Source organism: Anneissia japonica, unplaced genomic scaffold, assembly GCF_011630105.1.
Source record: "Anneissia japonica isolate Jap-2015-1 unplaced genomic scaffold, ASM1163010v1 scaffold1298_len59377_cov125, whole genome shotgun sequence".
Classification (NCBI taxonomy): Eukaryota; Metazoa; Echinodermata; class Crinoidea; order Comatulida; family Comatulidae; genus Anneissia; species Anneissia japonica.
In genome coordinates, this window is record NW_022758315.1 from 5,797 (window position 1) to 25,753 (window position 19,957).

The following is a 19,957-nucleotide window of genomic DNA, read 5'->3' on the forward strand; positions in this document are numbered from 1 at the left end:
GGACATTGGCATCGATAACTATTAGTCTCATCAAAACAGACACCACTGTTCTGGCATGGATTCGGGTTACAGTCATTTACATCTAATGTATAAAATACAAATCAGTTACCAGTAATTGGAATGACTAACATTAGTGCTGTGGTGCTTAAAAATGTATGGAAGATTCAGTAAGACATTGATTCCATATATTTACCATTTTTTGATATGATTATCATATTTCAATGATCAAAGCGATCATTGTTTTTCAAAACCAGCATCAACTTTTAGTATGATCATTATTTTAAAAAGTTGATCTTTATCTATGAATATCATTGTCATCTTTTCATATATAATCATTTTTTTATATTTCATATCATTTTCATATCATTTTCAATACTGTATTACCACTTTTCAATAAATTATCAAATATGAATATGATTATCATCTTCAAAAATATAATTATCATAAATATGATCTTTAGATTTCAATATGATATCAATATGATCATCGTCTATCAATATGATCATCCTCTATCAATATGATCATCTATCAATATTCATCATTTATCAATAGGATCATCATCTATCAATATGATCATCACCTATCAATAATGATTATCACCTATCAATATGATCATCATCTATCAATATGATCATCACCTATCAATATGATCATCTTCTATCAACATGATCATCCTCTATCAATATGATTATCTTCTATCAACAATGATCATCATCTATCAACAATGATCATCTTCCATCAATATTATCATCATCTATCAATATGATCATCATCTTTCAATACGTATTTCTGAAAAACCAAAGACACAAAATGTGATGATAATTTACATACCTGATTCACAGAGGGTTCCAGAAAAACCAGTAACACAACTACAGGTGAACATGTTCGCACCATTGACACACGCGCCACCATTCTGACATGGATTGCTTGCGCATTCATTAATGTCTACAGAGTATAAAACGAACTGTTTAATATTTTCAAAAACTATATCATAATTAATATTACAAAAATTCAGAAGATCTGTGTATCTAGGTAGTAATAAATTATATATATTTGGAGTTACAAACTTGAGCCCAATAACCCATGACCTTTCAATCACTACACCTAAGTATCTCAGGCATTCTAACAAAAGATAATGTAACGTACTGTAGTTGGGTTTATATAGCGCTTTATATTGAAGCGTCAAAGTGCTTGAGGTGTGTATTAGTTCGTACAGTATCTTGCATCTTCCCTAAGGGTGTCTACATGTCTAAGCTACCTGTTAACCGGTACCAGCTATTCTTGTCTGTCCACAACAGGGGCTGTATGAACCAGTACACAGGAGTAACCACCTACTCATCTCAAAAGATGTACTGGTTCTTCAAAGTGCACATGAGCATTACCTTGCGACGCCCCCGCATTAACCGCTCGACTATTCGACTTGCATGATCACATAATGCATAACAATTACACATAGTACTAGGACTGTTGACTCAATTTAATTTTGAAAGGTAAATTCTACTATTAAGGACACTTGGCAACAGTCACTTGGCAACAGTCGGTTCATCAAAGTAAAGCCTCTTTTCCACTTGGCAAATTTATACATGCATCAAAAGCATTGGTTTAGTTCCTAAGCTCTGATTGGTTTGAAAGTTTTCATGAAGAGATCATATTTTGAGAACTTCTTATAGTGCCATTTGGTTTCTATGAGGAGGAACTAAATTAATTAATAATATAATCAAATCTATAGTAGTACTAATAGAAAAAAATATAATGATAAAATCCAGTCTGAAATAAACTAATGTAGCTCTACTGTACCATTTTCACAGTTTTCGCCATTCCATCCATTGACGCATACACAACTGTAGTCGTTAATACTCTGAATACAAAAAGCCCCATTACGACATGGCTGGTTGGCACACTCATCTATATCTGTAATTGGAAAAGTTTATGGAAATTGGGATATGTACTTTGAATATTAGGAGTGGTTGGCACATTGGTTATGGCTTGGTTTTTCCAACCTTGAGATCAGGGGTTCAAAAACTCTCGCTGTGCAGGTCGATTGCGTCCTTGGGCACGGTATTTTATCTACATTTATCTCTTTCTATTCAGGAGTATTAATGGGTACCAGGTAGGATGCTGTGGCATTGAATGTACTAGTTTTGAGCACTAATTCCAAGTGCATGACACTTGGTATACTCCCCAGGAGCAGAGAAGGTTCCACTTTGTGCTGGTTTGCCATTGTTTGTATGTTACCCGGTGACCAGGGGTAATAACGCTCAGCGCCTTTGATCATTCAATTTGGAATTGGCACCCTATTATGCTCAGTCAGTTGTTAAGTCCTTTCGACACTCTGGAAGCATCCATTACAATATATTTGTTCATTTTTACCTTCACCGCATCGTGTGCCGCTATATCCTGGCTGGCAGGTGCAAAAGAACCCATTAATCGCATCGGTACAGACGCCACCATTTTGGCACGGGAAGCTGGAGCATTCATTATAATCTGTAGCATAAGAAAACAATTCATTATTTTTTTCCTATTCTAATCAAACAGCAAACCACTCACTCAAAAGTAGTTATGCGTTAACATCTAAAGTTGGTCACATTTGAGTTAGTCGCACACCAAGGATAACCCACGGAAGTTGGAAGACCTATTTCCGGTGGGATCCTTATGGTGGTGAATTCAGCAGTACATTGCGAGGAGATTCATATCGGTTTTCTGAAGAGTGTACATTCTTTAATGGGGGCAAAGGGGGCCCACAACGTACACAGGACCAACAAATAAACCTTTTCGTCCAGAAGGCAGAGCGCTATAATGCAACATGCATTTCAGACCAACAGCTAAAACATGAATAGAATTGAATTATGGACCGAGGTTATGTACAGACCAACCAAGTTCAGTGGCTACCACCGGTTAAGCAGAATGAGCCAAGGGGCCGTCATAAACGTGCGTCCTTCAGCAAAAAATTATAATCTACGCATATTTGAATGCGCATTTTTGTTTTCAGACGCTAACACTTTGATTGATTTTCATGGTGCGAGCGACAAATCATTTATACAGTTATTTTCTGCATTCGCATTAATTCAAGCATTTATTCCACTATCACATCGTCACCACCCTCATTAAATCACGCTTTTTGAAATGTTACCTTGGTCGCAGTTTGTTCCAGTAAAACCAGGAACGCAGCTACAGAGGTAACTGTTGACTTGGTCCTGGCAAACGCCTCCATTCTGGCAGGGGGCGCTAAGACAATCATCTTGATCTACAGTAAAGCAAGATGCAGAGAGCATTACGATGATACCACATTATTTCTTGTTATATAAATTATATAGTTTACTTTAAATACAAAATTGAATTTTATATTTCATTCAGACAGCACATTTAAATAGAATTATTCCTGAAAATGAAACGTAGTTTGAAATATAGAACTATGATAGGTCATGTTACATTTTTTGTAGTTAGAATTTTACCATAGAGCTATTAAACAACTAGAGTGCTGACAAGATGGCGGAGCAATGCAGAGTTGTGTATGTGTACCATCCAAGATGGCTGGCGTAGGAAAGCGCCACCTTCAGGCTTAGTATACATATTATTACCATAAATAAGCCCTCTGACTGAATATTATTTCATTAATGATAATTAGTATTGATAATGACAAATTATTAAACTGTCGTAGCCAAAAAGAGGCCAAGTAGAGCATCTTATTCAAATATTAAAAAGAATTAAAATCGTGTACATTACACCCATACACCGCAACGCTCGAGTTTCAAAATACGGGTAACTAGGCTGTACTGAACTTTCTGTGTAAATTGAGGGCGCCATTGAAAATGATAGTGCTCAGAGGAAATTTGATTGGCTGAATCTATGGCAGCCATCTTGGATGGTACACACACACAGCTCTGCGTATTTCAAACATCGAATACATTGCTGTTAGCGCTCTAGTATTCTTATTATATCTCTATGAATTTTACTCACTGTTGTCACAGTTGGCTCCGTAGAATCCCTCGGAACACGTACAGGTATAGGAGCCTACATAGTCCATGCAGATACCGCCATTGCGACATGGATTGGATACACATTCATCAAGGTCTAAGGCAATAAAAGGAAGACATTATTTGAATAAAACAATTTTCAGGGCACAGCAATCTGTTACAAAAACCATTTAAACACATTCTCAAACTCTAGTTCTCGCTTGCTTCTATTTAGACTTGCCACAAGTCTCTTATTTTTTTAATTATTTTTCTCATTCTGGACAGCGCCACCAACGAGAAAGTTAATTTAGAGATAGACGAAATTAGACTTGCCACAAGTCTCTAATTTATAGAGTTAATTTTGGAGAGCGCCACCAGCGACGGTATATATTGAGAAACTTTTATGCAATTATTATTATTATTATAATTATTATGAATTATTCTAATCCAAGAAAAAGTATACTATGAAACGCCAAGCAAATAGGTAATAAATATGGAACGCCATTGGTGCCAAAATAGATTTAAAGACAGATTAGGGACTGGAGCCCAGTCTAAGACGGAATAAGCGAAACACTGAAGTCAGGCACCAGGATGCCAAAAGAATGACGTAATCTTATATTCCGATTTGGATAAATGGGCAGACCGAAATAAACAATTTAAACCAATCAAATGTTCATATTTTTGGAGCCACCAAACTGAGTCACTCGCCGCTCGCGTCGACTAGTTAGGCATGACTAAATTAAAATAGTCCTCCCTAATAAAACGGGCCTAAAATATTTAGAATAGACCCTAGTAAGACTAATTTTGGCAATGGCAAAAACAATTAAGCCTAGACGGCATACCATACAAATACAACAAAACTTTTAACTTTCCAGGAGGATGGCTCAGGCCTCGTCTGAGTAGTACTAGTAGGCCTAGCCTAGACTCTAGTAGAGGCTTGGCGTATTTTTAAGTTCTAACTTACAGAGGCCTACCTTTTTAACAATATTCTACTCTAAAGGCCTAAATCTATGTAGCAGCTAGCGGTGAGCAAGTTTCCTAAGTATAGCCTACGGTTATCAGTCCATGTCGTTCTCAGCAGGCAACTATATACTAACTGTTTTTATTCAAGTATATAGGTAGCCAAAAGGGAGCTGGTTAGCTTGTTCTAGTTGAGACTCGAGACATCCGCATCTTCAATTTTGAAAATTTACCAAGATTGATTAATATGCATGAAGTTAGCCAATCACGTGATTAAAATTTGATGTGGGAAATTGCACGCATGAATCGTTTGCCCAGGCCCTAATTCGAAAAAAAGAAATCGAGTATGGGACGCCAATTAAATTAGGTATGGCGCGCACTAAGTGCAATAAAGAGTGAGTAACCTAAAATTAGGGCCTGGAACCCAGGCTAGCTTCTATTAAGTGCTCTATCTACAACTTTTCTCTTATACACATCTAGATGTGTATAAGAGACAGCCAACAGCTAAGTTTAAAAGTAGCAATCTAATTGAGTCTGCGACCATGTAAAAATCTTTATGGTTTTATTACATCATAAATGTGACAAAGACAAGCCAAATCAGTCACTCGTCAGCAAAATCAATTTTATTTATTAACACAGCGTTAAAGAGTAAAATGAGAGCTATAAAATGGTAAAAGAATCATTTAAATCCAACACTTAATATGAATTTACAGGAGTTTAAACATACAGCTGTTTAAAGAACAATATTTAAAAAATAAAAAAAGTTGATGATTTTGGGCATTTCTCAGGCAAAAACAATCGCCAAATCACTAAAAATTGTTGTTTTAACATTTAAAATGGGAAAAATAACAACACAGTAATTATGACATAATAATAATAATACTTTATTTGACATATAAATATTATAAAGGTTAGTCTAGTGCAATACACTAGATTAAAAAAATTTTGACATTCCAGCATGTTTTGGCCATTATCTCTGAAACAAAATTTGCGACGAGTGACTGGTTTGTCTTGTCTTTGCCACAATTGATGAAGCTGGCTATAATAGATTGTTATTAAATAAATTATGTTATTCAAAGAATGGTTCCCTCAAACAAATATATCATATTTGACTAATATGGCAAATATTTATATTTATTATATCTATGGTTTTCTAGAATTTATCACAGATTATTACTTTATTATTAGTTGTAATAAAGAGGTATTAGGCATCAAATAGTTTATAGTAAAAGGTGCAGATACGTTACCAAATTCACAAAATACGCCCTCAAAACCTGGGAGTACCAGCTCTCCTTGCACTCATAATCTTTTTATTTTGTTTTCATTGATGATTATTATTTTCCTGACAATTGCATAATTAATTCAAAACACTCAATATTTTTATATACAATTAGATTACTTATTTAATCAATTAATAACATAATTTATACTGTTCAGAAGTTGTCACAGACATATATCAAAAATTTAGTGTTTTGATTCAATCATGGAATTATCAGGATAATAATAATAACTGACAACAGCTGTTAATTGTTGACTGCTGTTCAATAAAAAACATACAGGTGATTGCCTTTTTATCAGCAATTTTGTAATGTTCTTTTCTTTATGTTATCTGCATCATATTTTTATCTCTTGAACAAAGAATTTGAATATTTAATTGAATTGAAAAATTATTTAAAATAAACATTCACTATAATAGTTTGCCCTCAAATTTGAGACAAGCTTTGGGGTGGTCTCACGGTTTGGTCTTCACTTCACAGCTTAGGGTAATAAAATTCAAGATTGTTATTTGATTTTTAAAAGTCTTGAATTAGAGTAGTCTTGAATTAGTGGGGTCTCGGAATTATATCGGTCTTGGGAATTAGAGGGGTCTCCAATTTGAGGGTCTACTGTATAAGCTGACATACCTGTATCACACTGTAAACCAATGAATCCCGCGGAGCAGACACACGTGTACCCATTGACATTGTCGCTGCAATTGCCCTTAACACACGGGTTGCTTACACATTCATCGATCTCTGTAAAAAAAAAATAAGACTTTAGTAGATATTGGAAGCATGTCAGTAACATATATCCAATGGGAAAAAAAATGCAGGTTAAGCGGGGCGCTCACAGCGTCCTACGACTGTCGCATGACGGATCCAACTACGACACAACGCCGTCTGCGGATTGTCTGTGGGAGTCTGAACGAATTGTCATTAAAGACAATCCGTTGCTCGCACCTTGTCATGTTGCGTTCTTTATAGAATCGCATCGTACAACAACCATCGTGCACAAGGGGTGTCCCGCTTTACCACACAGGTTTGGAAAATTAGAATCCTGAGAAAATATAAATTTTATTAGTGGGAAAGTGTGTGCATAATTTACAGAAAAATGTTATACTAGGGAAAAGTATTATTATATTATGTTATGTTATCCTACATTGGCTATGTTCAGACGCAATGACTTACACTAGCGTATCTTTAATTGAGTGGTGCGAACTTGGGCGCAGCATAGCGAACGCCAGTAATATCGCGCAAACACTGGCGTACGGTAATCCAACAATAGATCCCAGATTAGCGTACGCCACTGATTTACGACAGTCACGCATCAGTGATTTTGAACTCCGCCAGGATTTGACCAATCAAAGTAAGCCTAGATGAAAACAGAAAATAAAATGCGCAAATTATGAATACTAATATTTTGTGCGAATATTTACGCTAGCGTTCGTTATTCACCTAGTCTGGACATCTCGCTAGTTATCGCATGGATTAACGTGCGCCCAGCGTTAGATACACCTGGCGTATCTATCAGGTCTGAACGTAGTCTGTATTTCGGAAGTCTGGTCTTTCCATTAATTCGCAAATACTATGGGCCGGCCTACAACTGAAGATCTGTATGCACTTTCAAATATTGTGCGACAAATAAATGCGATATGCCCATATTTAGGTGTAAAATTACATCATTATGCCCATACATGGGCACATCACCCGAATTTGTTACATAAAATTTGATGGGGTGGACTGGACAGCGAGTTCAAGTCTGTGACTCCCACTAAGCAGGTTTTTTCTTGACGATCTGAAGACTTCACACGATGTGATTATATTATGGTCTATGATGCATGGGGGCGCTGCACTATCGCTCATCTAATGGTTAGGTGCCACCACAGTTCCTAGGCGAAGGGAGACAATATTTTGCCATGGAAGCCAAATCAGAAAAAAAAAGATAGGTACCAGTGGTGCTGTTAGGTAATAACACAAAGGCATTCAAATATAATTACAACAGAGAAAAAAAAAAAACCTAATATATCTTATAAATAAAATTAATTCAAAGAAAAAAATTTAAATAACAAATAAATAAATAAAAATAAATAAATTAATTAATTAATTAATGACAAACACATTTTGACAAACAAAATTTAAGGCTGCCCTCACCTGTTTCACAATGCTCACCAACGTAGCCAGGTAAACATCCACACCTGAACATACCAACTTCATTAAAACAGATACCACCATTCTGACAAGGACCACTGAGGCACTCATCATCCTCTGTTACCATGGAAAAAAAATGATTGACAAGATATTAAATAATGTGTTACCTGACAAAACTATGATTTATGATAATGTGTTATTGATCAATTTTTATGATTAAAGTTACATTGATAAATACTGCAGAGATTTCACAACCTTACAAAGATAAAAAAACAAATACGAATACATATTTATAATTATTATTATGTCATTTGTGCTGAATATGATCGCTCATTCCTGAAAAATCCATTAATTTTCTAAATTTTGACAGATATCCTACAGTAGAGGAAGCATAATAATTTGAAAAAAGTGACATGCCTAAATATGGTCCTGATGACATCACATCATGGCCATATATAGGCACATCATGACTATATATGGCCATAAAAACAGTTTTTGGTATAAAAAAAAAAGCGATATGGACAGATCTTAATACTCAGTATTATACCCTGGCATAAGAGAAAAAATATGTAACGCACAAAAGCATGAAGCTGACAACTTTGTGTGGAGAGACATAAATATTGATCGATGACAGGAATCTGATGCGATATTGTACGACAATCAATAAAATCTGCCATGTGATATAATACTCAAAAAGTCATCTCACGTATGAATGTCCAATAATGCATGTTTTCACTGGTGAAGCATAACATTTGCAAAATTATCCTTTCCAAAAATAGTTTTAGATTGAGTACTAGTTAACAATTCTTGATTGATATACTGTAATGGAGAGAGATACAGAGGAGTTGTATAAAACAAATAATGGATGTTTCTCATTCGTTCAATGGGAGAGTATTTCATGAGCTGTTTTTGCGGTTATCGTTGTGTGCGCATGCGTCTGACTCGAGCGGTAATTGCAGTGGTAAACATGTAGTGACCTTTGCTGTAAACATGTGCTTCTATGCTGTGTCACAGCTAGCTTTGGGCGATCTGACGTCATCGCAGCTCAAGCGTGTGAAATTAAATTAAATGGTTGACACTCGGCTAATCTAGTTGGATGATGGCCAGTTTAGAGGTGTGGCCTCCTCTCCGATGGTGACGCTCTGAGCAACAACATCAGAGATTGCACTTCTTGAACTTTGACTGTTTTGTTTACGATCGCCGACCACCGCAAAAAACTAAAGGTATATTCCAAAATTGAATCGTTAATTAATAGTTAATACTCTAAACAAAGTCAGTTTACCATTTACAACGATGACTTGCCTAAGCCGAGCTTGGCTACGAATCAAGGCACTCGCGAGAGATTAGTACTGAGGCTAAATCAAATTTTGCCTTGGTGCCCTTTTATATTTTGAAATTTTGGCCTTGATGCCTTTCCATTTGGCCTTGGTGCCTTTCAAAGTCATGTCATACCGAAGTCATGCCATTAACCTTCCCCATAAAATCCCCACATTCGAGGCCTGATACCTATAGCGCATTGCCTTTTTAAAAACAAAACTAACACCTATTTCATTAAACACCATTAACAGATTCAAAAATATATCTAACAATGACAACTATAAAAATATGCTTACAAAGAAAATATTAATCTACTAAACGTGATTAACAGATTTTTCAAAAGACAATATATCTATTAAAACCAACATTAGCAGATTCTGACAAACACTAAATCTATCAAACCAACATTAACAGATTCTTAAGGATAATAAATCTATTACCCACCATTTAAACAGATTCTTAAAGACAATATATATATTAAAATATTTTTCTAAGTATAAATCTACTAAACCAACATTCATAGATTCTTACAGACAATAAATCTATTAAACATAATTAACAAATCCTTAAAAAGAAAATACATTTATTAAACCAACATTAACAGATTCTTACATACAAATCTATTAACAATAGACTCTTAAACAAGAAAATAAATGCATTAAACCAGCATTAGATTCTGAAATCGAGGGCAGTTTACCCAGTTATACTGATTATAAAACACTGCTTGGCTCAAACTATTTCCTCCTAAAAACACAAATGAAAGTCAATATAAAGAGATTATAAAGATAAAAATTGGCCTACCTTGCTCGCATAAAGTGCCCGACCATCCCTGTATACACGTGCAGTCAAAACGATTTGTTCCGTCAACACACGCACCGCCATTCTGACACGGATTGCTGGCACACTCGTTTGTATCTGAAATAAAGGGCAAAATAATGATAAATCTGCAAAACATTGATTATTGTGTAACATTGCTTTCTTAAGCTATGCTTATATTTTTTTTAATAAGCACGGTTAGGCTATTTTATGCCAGGCATTACACTTCCTTTTCCTTTTGTGTTGTCAGTTTATTTTTTGCAATTTTTTATTTTCCAATCTGACTTAGGAGTCTGTATACTGTCAGCGCCTTGAGACGATTCTATTCTGAAAAGCGCTCTGCAAATATCCTACGATTACCAATACCCTTAACCAGGCTTGAACAACCTACAGGTTTCACAGCTTAATTCATAACATGCAGGTGTTAGTACCACAGACTGCAATGTTAAATCAAAAGGCCTAGAGTATACAAGCTGACGTGCTCTGAGCGTTCTTTCAGTTAATGCTCAGTGACTTTGCTGGGTGGACCAACTAGTTTAAATTCTTGAACACATTAGATTGGTAAACCTAGTGTGATGACAAGCCTGAATGCAGAAGTAGAAATGTGTACCACATATCATTATTAAAGAAGCTTGAACAGTTCAGAAATCGTAAACTAAACTTACTAAAGAACCAAGTTCCACATACAATAGAAGACAAACATTTTGATGTAAACAGGTATATCAGAAAAAGAAACCACTATCAGAGTAAATCTGATTAAGTAAGGAACATTACGTCAGGTACATCTTAGCCCTGTCCAGAACATCAAATTTAATCTGATAATATAAACATATAGGCACATCATGACTATATATCGGTATACAACAGTCTGGACAGAGCTTCACAAACACTTATCAAATATTATTCAGGTACGAAAACATAATTTAAACGCCTGGAGTATAAATATGCTGGCGCCAGGAGTCGAATGTTTTATTATTTTACAAGGGGTGTTCTCTTGATAAATAGAATAGGCAAATAGTTGGTATTCACTTAACTTACCTGTTGCACAGTTTGTTCCCTCCCAACCTGGCTGGCAGTTGCATGAGTACATGTTAGCCCCATTAACACACACCGCATTGTTCAGACATGGAGACGATGCACACTCATCAATATCTGCAGAAAAGAAATGAGATAAGAAGTTATCAATTATTTGATTTGATGACTCACATTCCAAAAAGTCATTTTAAAATTTCCACATTTGAACTTACATTTGCAAATGGTTAAAAACACACAATTCTTGTTAGTGATTTATTAATTCACCCTGTTCAAACTTGGAATTAGTTCACATTATTGTCTTAATAATGCACCAATTTCACATTAGTGTCTTGAAAATAATGAGCCACATCAGTATCTCAACATCTTGTTCAAGTACCTGTGTCTTAATATATTATACCATGTTCACACAACATGCCTGTAATTCCACAATACACCACATTCACACTAATTGTAGAACTTTTAATCTGTGTCCACACCTACAAAATTGCAATAAAGCTGCATTCACATTAGTAAATTCAATTTAAGAACTAACCCTGTTCACATCTGGTTCCTTCCCAGCCTGTACTACATGTGCATGTGTACTGATCTTCAAGGTTCTGACAGACAGCACCGTTGTAGCATGGATTACTTGTACACTCATCATAATCTGTGAAAACAAAAAAACAATGTTGCCACATTTTGTAGCATGATATATATCACATGAAAGCATGTGGTAAAACAGTTGCAGCGGTCTATGAAGTCTCCAGGAAGTCGCATAAGTCTCGCAGATGTTGGAACGGCCTCCCGCACTCCCGAAACCAGGGCACAAATCTCCCGGAAAATAACAAGTATCCCCGAAAATTCCTTATATTTGCATGCTTTTACTAATTTATGATGAATTGTCTCACGGAAGACAGCAGCGATGTGTATTGCCATGCGCAGCAAAATAAAAAATATTATAGAAGCTTCTTCAGTCAGATCTAACAGAAGGAAATGCATCACACTTGGGACACTGGCAATTGGAATGCTAACAGTATTCAGGGGTACCTTTATATATATCACAATTAGGTACATGTACTCCATCGCAGAACTACTTTGAAAGTGTCTTAAATTAATTCTTTCTCATAAGTAGTGGAGAGTCAACTTACCTACATCGCATCGATTGCCCTGCCATCCGCTGTCACATGTGCAGCTAAAGAAATTCAGGTTGTTGTTACACACGCCATTCACACATGGGTTGCTCGCACATTCATTAATATCTAGACACAAGCCATAAATTTTAAAGGTCAAACAATGATGTTTAGAAAAAAAATGTTGATATAATAATGTCATATACCAGCCAACTTTGTTGGCATCTGATGTGTGAGACAAAAATAATACTAAATTTGTAGAGTTTTTGGTTGGTATAGCTTTTAAAAGAAATTTATATGGCCTGTATTCACATTTTACTGACAAATTCACTTCATATTTATGAATTTTATGGTATAAATGTATATTAAAAAATTCTTATGATGCGTAAGATGTAAAAAGTGGATTCCCATGCATAAGACCCACACATTATGCATTTGAGGTGGTAGCCTGTGTAATGTTAATCATAATGTACATAAATTATTACAAATTCATTATCATTCACGTTATTCTTACCAATTTCGCAGTTAGCACCAGTCCAACCTGCGGTACAGTCGCATTCGAACCTGTTAACGTTGTCGATACAAACAGCTAAATTATGACACGGGTTACTCAAACACTCATTAATGTCTGTAAATAAAAATATATCACTTAAAAACGATATCTAAAGGTGTTCTATGTTTTCATTATTGTTGTACTGTTTGTAAATATTATTTTTAAAGTATTAGTCAAATATATGTAATAAAAGTGTGTTTAAAATTTTATCTAAAAATATCTGTCAATAAATACATATTAAATTCAAACATTCAATTCTTTCGTCTTTTCAACCAGTGAAAGTTCTTGCAATGATGAAAATGATAGAAAACTCAATGCTTTAAACCAGTTTTACACTAAAGCGATTCTATTCATACAAAGTAAAGCGTCGGTTCATACAAATTCGCATTCACATTTCTGTTGGAGTTTTTCCCTTCAGCAAAATCAGTAATACGGACTGTTTCTACTTTTTTTGAAGCGAAAAAATGCAGCAACCTCACAGATCTCAGGAAGTGAACCAACGCTTTTGATTATCGTGAATAAAATTGCATTAACTTAAGACTGGCTTCAATGGGGACCAATAACAAAATTGTTTCCTACTATTTTCACAGTTGATCCCGTTATAACCATCCAAGCAGGTACAGTCGTAACGATTAACTCCATTGATGCAATGGGCGCCATTTTGACATGGTGTACTTGAACACTCATTGTAATCTTTAAAATGATAAAAATCATAAATCATGAAATGAATAAAAAGACGTTGCTTCAATATCATCTTCATTTTCATCATTATCGTATACATTATGGTGAAGCATTATCACTTTGTGTTTCCAGCCAAATATCTTAAGTTGTGACTGACTTCAGGCCTACAGACCTGCAAGGGTTGACATACGAGAGTGTGAGATACCTGGGACCAAGTATTTACCATTTGGAAAAAATATTGTATTTTTGTGTGAATAGCTTTTAAGTCAACTTACCAACATTACATACGACCCCAGTCCAGCCACCCACGCAAGAGCACGTGTACTGGTTAATGCTGTCGGTACATGCACCGTTATTTTGACATGGCTGGCTTTGACACTCGTCAATATCTGCGAATAAATGTTACCATATAAAACAAATTACCGAATGACATCATATGACGAATGACATTTTTATAAAATATATGTTGGCCTATATACTGAATTTGCCTTGAATTTAGTACCGTAAAATATTAACATAAAAACATTTTGTTTATACTATATAGCCGTATCAATGAATTTTTGAGCTGTTTAATTTCAGTGACATTTTCCTACTATATTAAATTATATTGTACATAATTGTTTTTATTACTGTAGATAAATTTAATTTGATAAATAAATCTTTTTGCTTTGGTTTCTGGTTTGCACTTGTAAATTTAATCTTGTTCTTGTGTTTGAGAAATTGTTGTTACTCTTCAATTTTGCTTACGAAATTGGAAATAAAAAACATTTGAATTTGAAGATATTTTCAGTGTTTTTATAAAAAAAAAATAAAAAAAACAAACAAAAATGAAAAAAAAAAAAAAAAAAAAAAAAAAAAAACGTTTTTTTTTAAAAAACGTTTATTACGCTGCCATTCTAAATTGATCTTACTTGTTTCACAAAGTGATCCAGTGAATCCAGCAAGACAAGAACAAGTGAACATGTTCTGCAGATTGTTACAGGTTGCACCATTTAAACATGGACTGCTACTGCACTCATTAATATCTGAAACGAAAAATTTAACATTAGCATGTAATATTGTACTTGTAAAGCTATTAATATGCAGCAGTTCAGTTGGCTAAACTGAAGTAGATGAACCGCAATCTCTTTCCTCTTGGTCACTGGTTCAATTCAAATCGCTGCTCTCTTTGTATTTCAGCTGGAGCCTAGAGGGCTGAAATGCAATTTACAATAGCGCACCCTCTTGCAGATGGGACGATTAAGCTGTTGGTTCCGTGGGCATTATGGCCCATGTACATGTTACGCACAAACTACACAGACACACACACACACCCACACAGTATACTACGGAAATAATTCTCAGAACTTTCGAGGGTTATCCTTGGTGAATCACACCGAAGAAATTCAATCCAACGTAATAATAGTCCATCATCAATACAGTACGACTTACCTATGTTGCAGTTTATTCCGGTCCAGCCAGGAGTACAAGTGCAGCTATACATACCAAAGCCATCCACGCAGCCAGCCCCATTTTGACAAGGACTTGACGAACATTCATTTATATCTGGAAATAAGTGCAAGAAAATAGCCATATCTCTATGAATTTTTCAGGAAAAATTACAAAATTCCTGGCAATAGATTTTTTTTTCTATTTTATTCCTTTTCGGCAGTACAAACATTACTATTAGCTTAAAGCCCCATTCCCGGCAAAATTTCACTAAAAATGACTTTTTTTAGAAAATATGCATTTGCATTACTCCAATTATTATAAATCATGGAAAAATATTGGCATGAATTTTAGTTTTACGCATTAAAGCCCCATTCCCGGCAAAATTTCAGTTTTTAAGAAAAATCTAATATTTGTATAATGTTATAAAGATTTATAAATATAATACGGAATTGCTAGTTTAACTGAATTTAGACATTCCTAAGAATGAAAAAAATGTAAAAAAAAGACTGAAATTTGATTTTATGTGTTCCACACAAAAAATAAATGCGGATGAATCTTTCATGTTGATTTTGCGATAGGTCGTGAGAAGAAATATCGTAGGCGCCGAAAACATTAGCCTATCCAACGCTGCTGGCTAGGCGCGGCCTAGCCTTACCTCGATTTTAGGTTCTGTTATCACACATAAAAACGGCCGACATGATATTTTCCGTTGCTAGTATTGACGCTTGTGAAATATAATATTTCATAGGAATTATTTCAAATTTGTTAAAAAACTGATTCTGACTGAGATTTTGACACTTAAACAAACATATCTCAGCCTAACCGAACGACCGCATTGTGCGCGAGATGTGAAGTACAAAAAGTAATCTCACTAGAGAGGGCGCACTTTATTGGCTGTATAAAGTATAAATAAAAGCGAGAGTATTCCAGTGGATGCGATCTACAACCTCTGAATTTGCCTAGTAACGATGAATTCGTCGAGAAAATGGTAAAATTTTATGAGAAATAGTCTGCATTTCTCATTTTTTTTATTCTTTTGCGTAAAACTAAAATTCATGCCAATATTTTTCCATGATTTATAATAATTGGAGTAATGCAAATGCATATTTTCTAAAAAAAGTCATTTTTAGTGAAATTTTGCCGGGAATGGGGCTTTAACCATCCAAAATGAAAGAGGAGAACTCTGGAGGGAAAAAAGTGGTTACAAAAAAAACTACTATTGTCAAAGAGCGTCCTCTCTAACTTCACACAGAATACAAACATATGTAAACCTAAAATTGGACCTAAATAGTATTTTAAGCCAATCAATGTTAATCTATTGAAAGTTGACTATTTGATGATTAAAACATGTTCAAATTGGATTTGAATAAAAAGTCACACCTTGATATTAATGGTCAACATATTAAATGTAGTGAAAATAATATGTTTTTTTTAATTAACGTTTTTATAATCCAATATGATTTTATATCTATTTTTAATGTTATTGTATGTATTAGTTTAATTAAATAAATAATAATTCAATAACTGTCTGTCTTGTAATTATATGAAGATATATATTTTATAATGTTAAATGTATTTATCTTTTTTTATACTATTTATTGTATGTTGTATCGTTTTAACAGGCAATTTCCCACACATATCTTTTCTGTTCGATGTGACATTGAATTGTTCAAGGTGGGATGTAGAGGTACTTGGTACCTGTTAATTTCTTTATTTTTGCTGCTTTTTCTATATTGCTATTTTGTAACTTATGCTTGTTGTAATATTCAGTGATGAAGCTTATTTTTTTTTTTTAAGTGTGAACATATAAAAGGATTAAATATTTTGTGAATAAAACTTACCAGGGTTCGTACGTTTTTAAACAAGCAAATTTCCTGGACAATTCCAGGACATTCAAGGTCAAATTTTCCAACTTTCAAGGACACAATATATAGTTTAAAAGTAAAATATCGGCGATTTTACGACTGATTATAAAACATATAATTATGCTGTACTACTTTTAAATGCATGTTAGTTGAGTGTATATCAAGTATTATCAAACTCTAATTCGGAGGCGATGGACCTGTCTCTTTTTCTCACGCTCGTGGGAAAATTAAGTTTTTCTCACACGTGTAAAATTGTATGGTAAGCAAAGGAATACCCACGAGAATGGGGAAGTAGCGGTAAAATTTTTCTATGGGTAAAGTAAGGCAGGGGTGATCGCCTACAGTGAAGTAGCCTGGGTTCCAAGCCCTAATTTTAGGTTACTCACTCTTTATTGCACTTAGTGCGCGCCATACCTAATTTAATTGGCGTCCCATACTCAATTTCTGTTTTTTCGAATTAGGGCCTGGGCAAACGATTCATGCGTGCAATTTCCCACATCAAATTTGATGTGGGATATCGTATGCATGACTGATTTTGTAAATCACGTGATTGGCTAACTTCATGCATATTAATCAATCTTGGTAAATTTTCAAAATTGAAGATGCGGATGTCTCGACTAGAACAAGCTCCAGCTCCCTTTTGGCTACCTACTTGAATTAAAACAGTTAGTATAATAGTTCTGGCCTGCTGAGAGCGACATGGACTGATAACCGTAGGCTATAGGCCTACTTGGAACCTTGCTCACCACTAGCTGCTACACAGATTTAGGCCTTTAGGGTAGAATATTGTTAAAAAGGTAGGCCTCTGTAAGTAAGAACTTAAAATAGGCCAAGCCTCTACTAGTCTAGGCTAGGCCTACTACCTGACTCCAGACGAGGCCTAGCCATCCTACTAGTACTGGAAAGTTTTTGTGTTTGTATGGTATGCCATCTAGTCTAAGCTTAATTGTTTTTGCCATTGCCAACATTAGACTTACTAGGGTCTATTCTAAATATTTTAGGCCCGTTTTATTAGGGAAGACTATTTAAATTTAGTCATGCCTAACCATGGTCCTATGGCCAAACTAGTCGACGCGAGTGACTCAGTTTCGAGGCTCCAAAAATATGAACATTTGATTGGTTGAAATTGTTTATTTCGGTCCGCCCATTTATCCAAATACGGAATATAAGATTACGTCATTCTTTTGGCATCCTGGTGCCTGATTTCAGTGTTTTACAAGTCGCTTATTCCGTCTATAAATTAACTTTCTTGTTAGTGGCGCTGTCCAGAATGAGTAAAATAATAAAAAAATAAGAGGTCTTGTGGCAAGTCTAACAGTGAAGCAGAATTCTCCACTCGGCAACATAAGTGTGTGCGTACAACAATGGTCTTATCTTTGCTTAAACGTGACAGTGTCTTTTGTGGTACCGGCGCGCCCGCATAACTTGGTTCTTTTGTGGCGCCGCGGGGTGGGTTACCGCCTGTCCTCTGGAACGCCAAAAGGACAAAATACAATTGGCAGCAGTGCAAAACTGAGAGTCAGCAGTGCAAAATCGAGAGTCACCAGTGCAAAACTGAGAGTCACCAGTGCAAAACATAGAGTCACATTTCAAAACTGATTCGTGCAAAACACAGAGTCACAGTGCAAAATTGAGAGTCACAGTGCAAAACACAGAGTCAACAGTGCAAAACACAGAGTCAGCAGTGCAAAACACAGAGTCACAGTGCAAAAGTGATCAAGTCACAGTGCAAAACTGAGAGTCACAGTGCAAAAGTGAGAGTCACAGTGCAGAACTGAGAGTCACAGTGCAAAATTGAGAGTCACAGTGCAAAACTGAGGGTCACAGTGCAAAACATTGGTGGCAATGCAAAACTCCAATGGCAGTGCAACTCAAATGGACGCCCTCTATTTTAAATTAAAGTTTCACAGCTTTTTTGGACGGTGTCAACAAGTAAAATGGATGAAATTCTGAGGTCACTTGGGCACTCCTTAGTGACCATTGTCAAAGGGGGGGGGGTGCGTATAAGCGTTACAATTAATACAAAAGTTAAGTGTTTGAAATAATAAACAGTGGGCTATTGAGAAGGCTAGTAGTAGGTACATGTGCCCGGGCTTGTAAAAAAAAACAAGGCATAAGTCTAGATATATACCTAAAAGCCTCGACTTCGTCGGCTTCTCAAGAAACATTGTTTTCCTAAATAAATCTCACTTAACTGTCTAAATTTTCTGCTTTTTATCATTTCTATTGTCTTTGTTGATCCCCAATTGGTAAAAGTTGTGATTTGTTGATCATAATATAGTTAAAGCTTAGTAAGCTATAGTTAGACCTAAGTTGTCCTGATATTAAGTATATTCCTTGTAAAAGATCATGAGAAATTTGTTGGCGTTTCATTTTGACTATAATGGTGATGTGATGATGATGAATTTTACAATATAAAAGTGTCATTTCCGGCCATCTCGAGAGGTATTATTTCCTCAAATTTTCTCACCTCAGCCCCAGCCATGGTGGGGTTGAGGTGGTTGTGAAATCATGTTTTTGAAGTAGGCCTATGTAAAATACATACTCAAAGACAATGTGTTTAAGATTTGTTTTCTGTGGTATATCACACACACATTAATAAGATCTCTATGGTTGTCAAAAATCCCTGATAAAAGATTATGAGAATTGTTTTTGGCGCTTCATTTTGACTAATGGTGATGTGATGATGATGAATTGTACAAAAAGTGTCATTTCTGGCCATCTAGAGGTACTATTTCCTCAGATTTTCTCACCTCAGCCCCAGCCATGGTGGGGCTGAGGTGGGTGTCGACTCACAAAATGCCCTCCCCCTCCACCTTTCAAAACAGAT

At 35.3% G+C, this 19,957-nt stretch overlaps 1 protein-coding gene across 1 annotated transcript in view; it reads right to left on the reverse strand.

Annotated features, from left to right (window-relative positions):
* The window catches only part of LOC117125243 (fibropellin-1-like), a 27,125-nt gene that overhangs the window by 5,700 nt on the left and 1,468 nt on the right, over positions 1 to 19,957 (reverse strand). The window contains exons 2-16 of the mRNA XM_033271704.1: positions 15,263 to 15,376; positions 14,743 to 14,856; positions 14,107 to 14,220; positions 13,730 to 13,843; positions 13,112 to 13,225; positions 12,616 to 12,726; positions 12,021 to 12,134; positions 11,492 to 11,605; positions 10,439 to 10,552; positions 8,324 to 8,437; positions 6,818 to 6,928; positions 3,958 to 4,071; positions 3,131 to 3,244; positions 2,371 to 2,484; positions 1,798 to 1,911 (exon numbers count right to left, since the gene is read on the reverse strand). Coding sequence (XP_033127595.1) covers positions 1,798 to 1,911; positions 2,371 to 2,484; positions 3,131 to 3,244; positions 3,958 to 4,071; positions 6,818 to 6,928; positions 8,324 to 8,437; positions 10,439 to 10,552; positions 11,492 to 11,605; positions 12,021 to 12,134; positions 12,616 to 12,726; positions 13,112 to 13,225; positions 13,730 to 13,843; positions 14,107 to 14,220; positions 14,743 to 14,856; positions 15,263 to 15,376 — 1,704 coding nt within the window. The remainder of the gene's footprint in view (positions 1 to 1,797; positions 1,912 to 2,370; positions 2,485 to 3,130; positions 3,245 to 3,957; positions 4,072 to 6,817; positions 6,929 to 8,323; positions 8,438 to 10,438; positions 10,553 to 11,491; positions 11,606 to 12,020; positions 12,135 to 12,615; positions 12,727 to 13,111; positions 13,226 to 13,729; positions 13,844 to 14,106; positions 14,221 to 14,742; positions 14,857 to 15,262; positions 15,377 to 19,957) is intronic.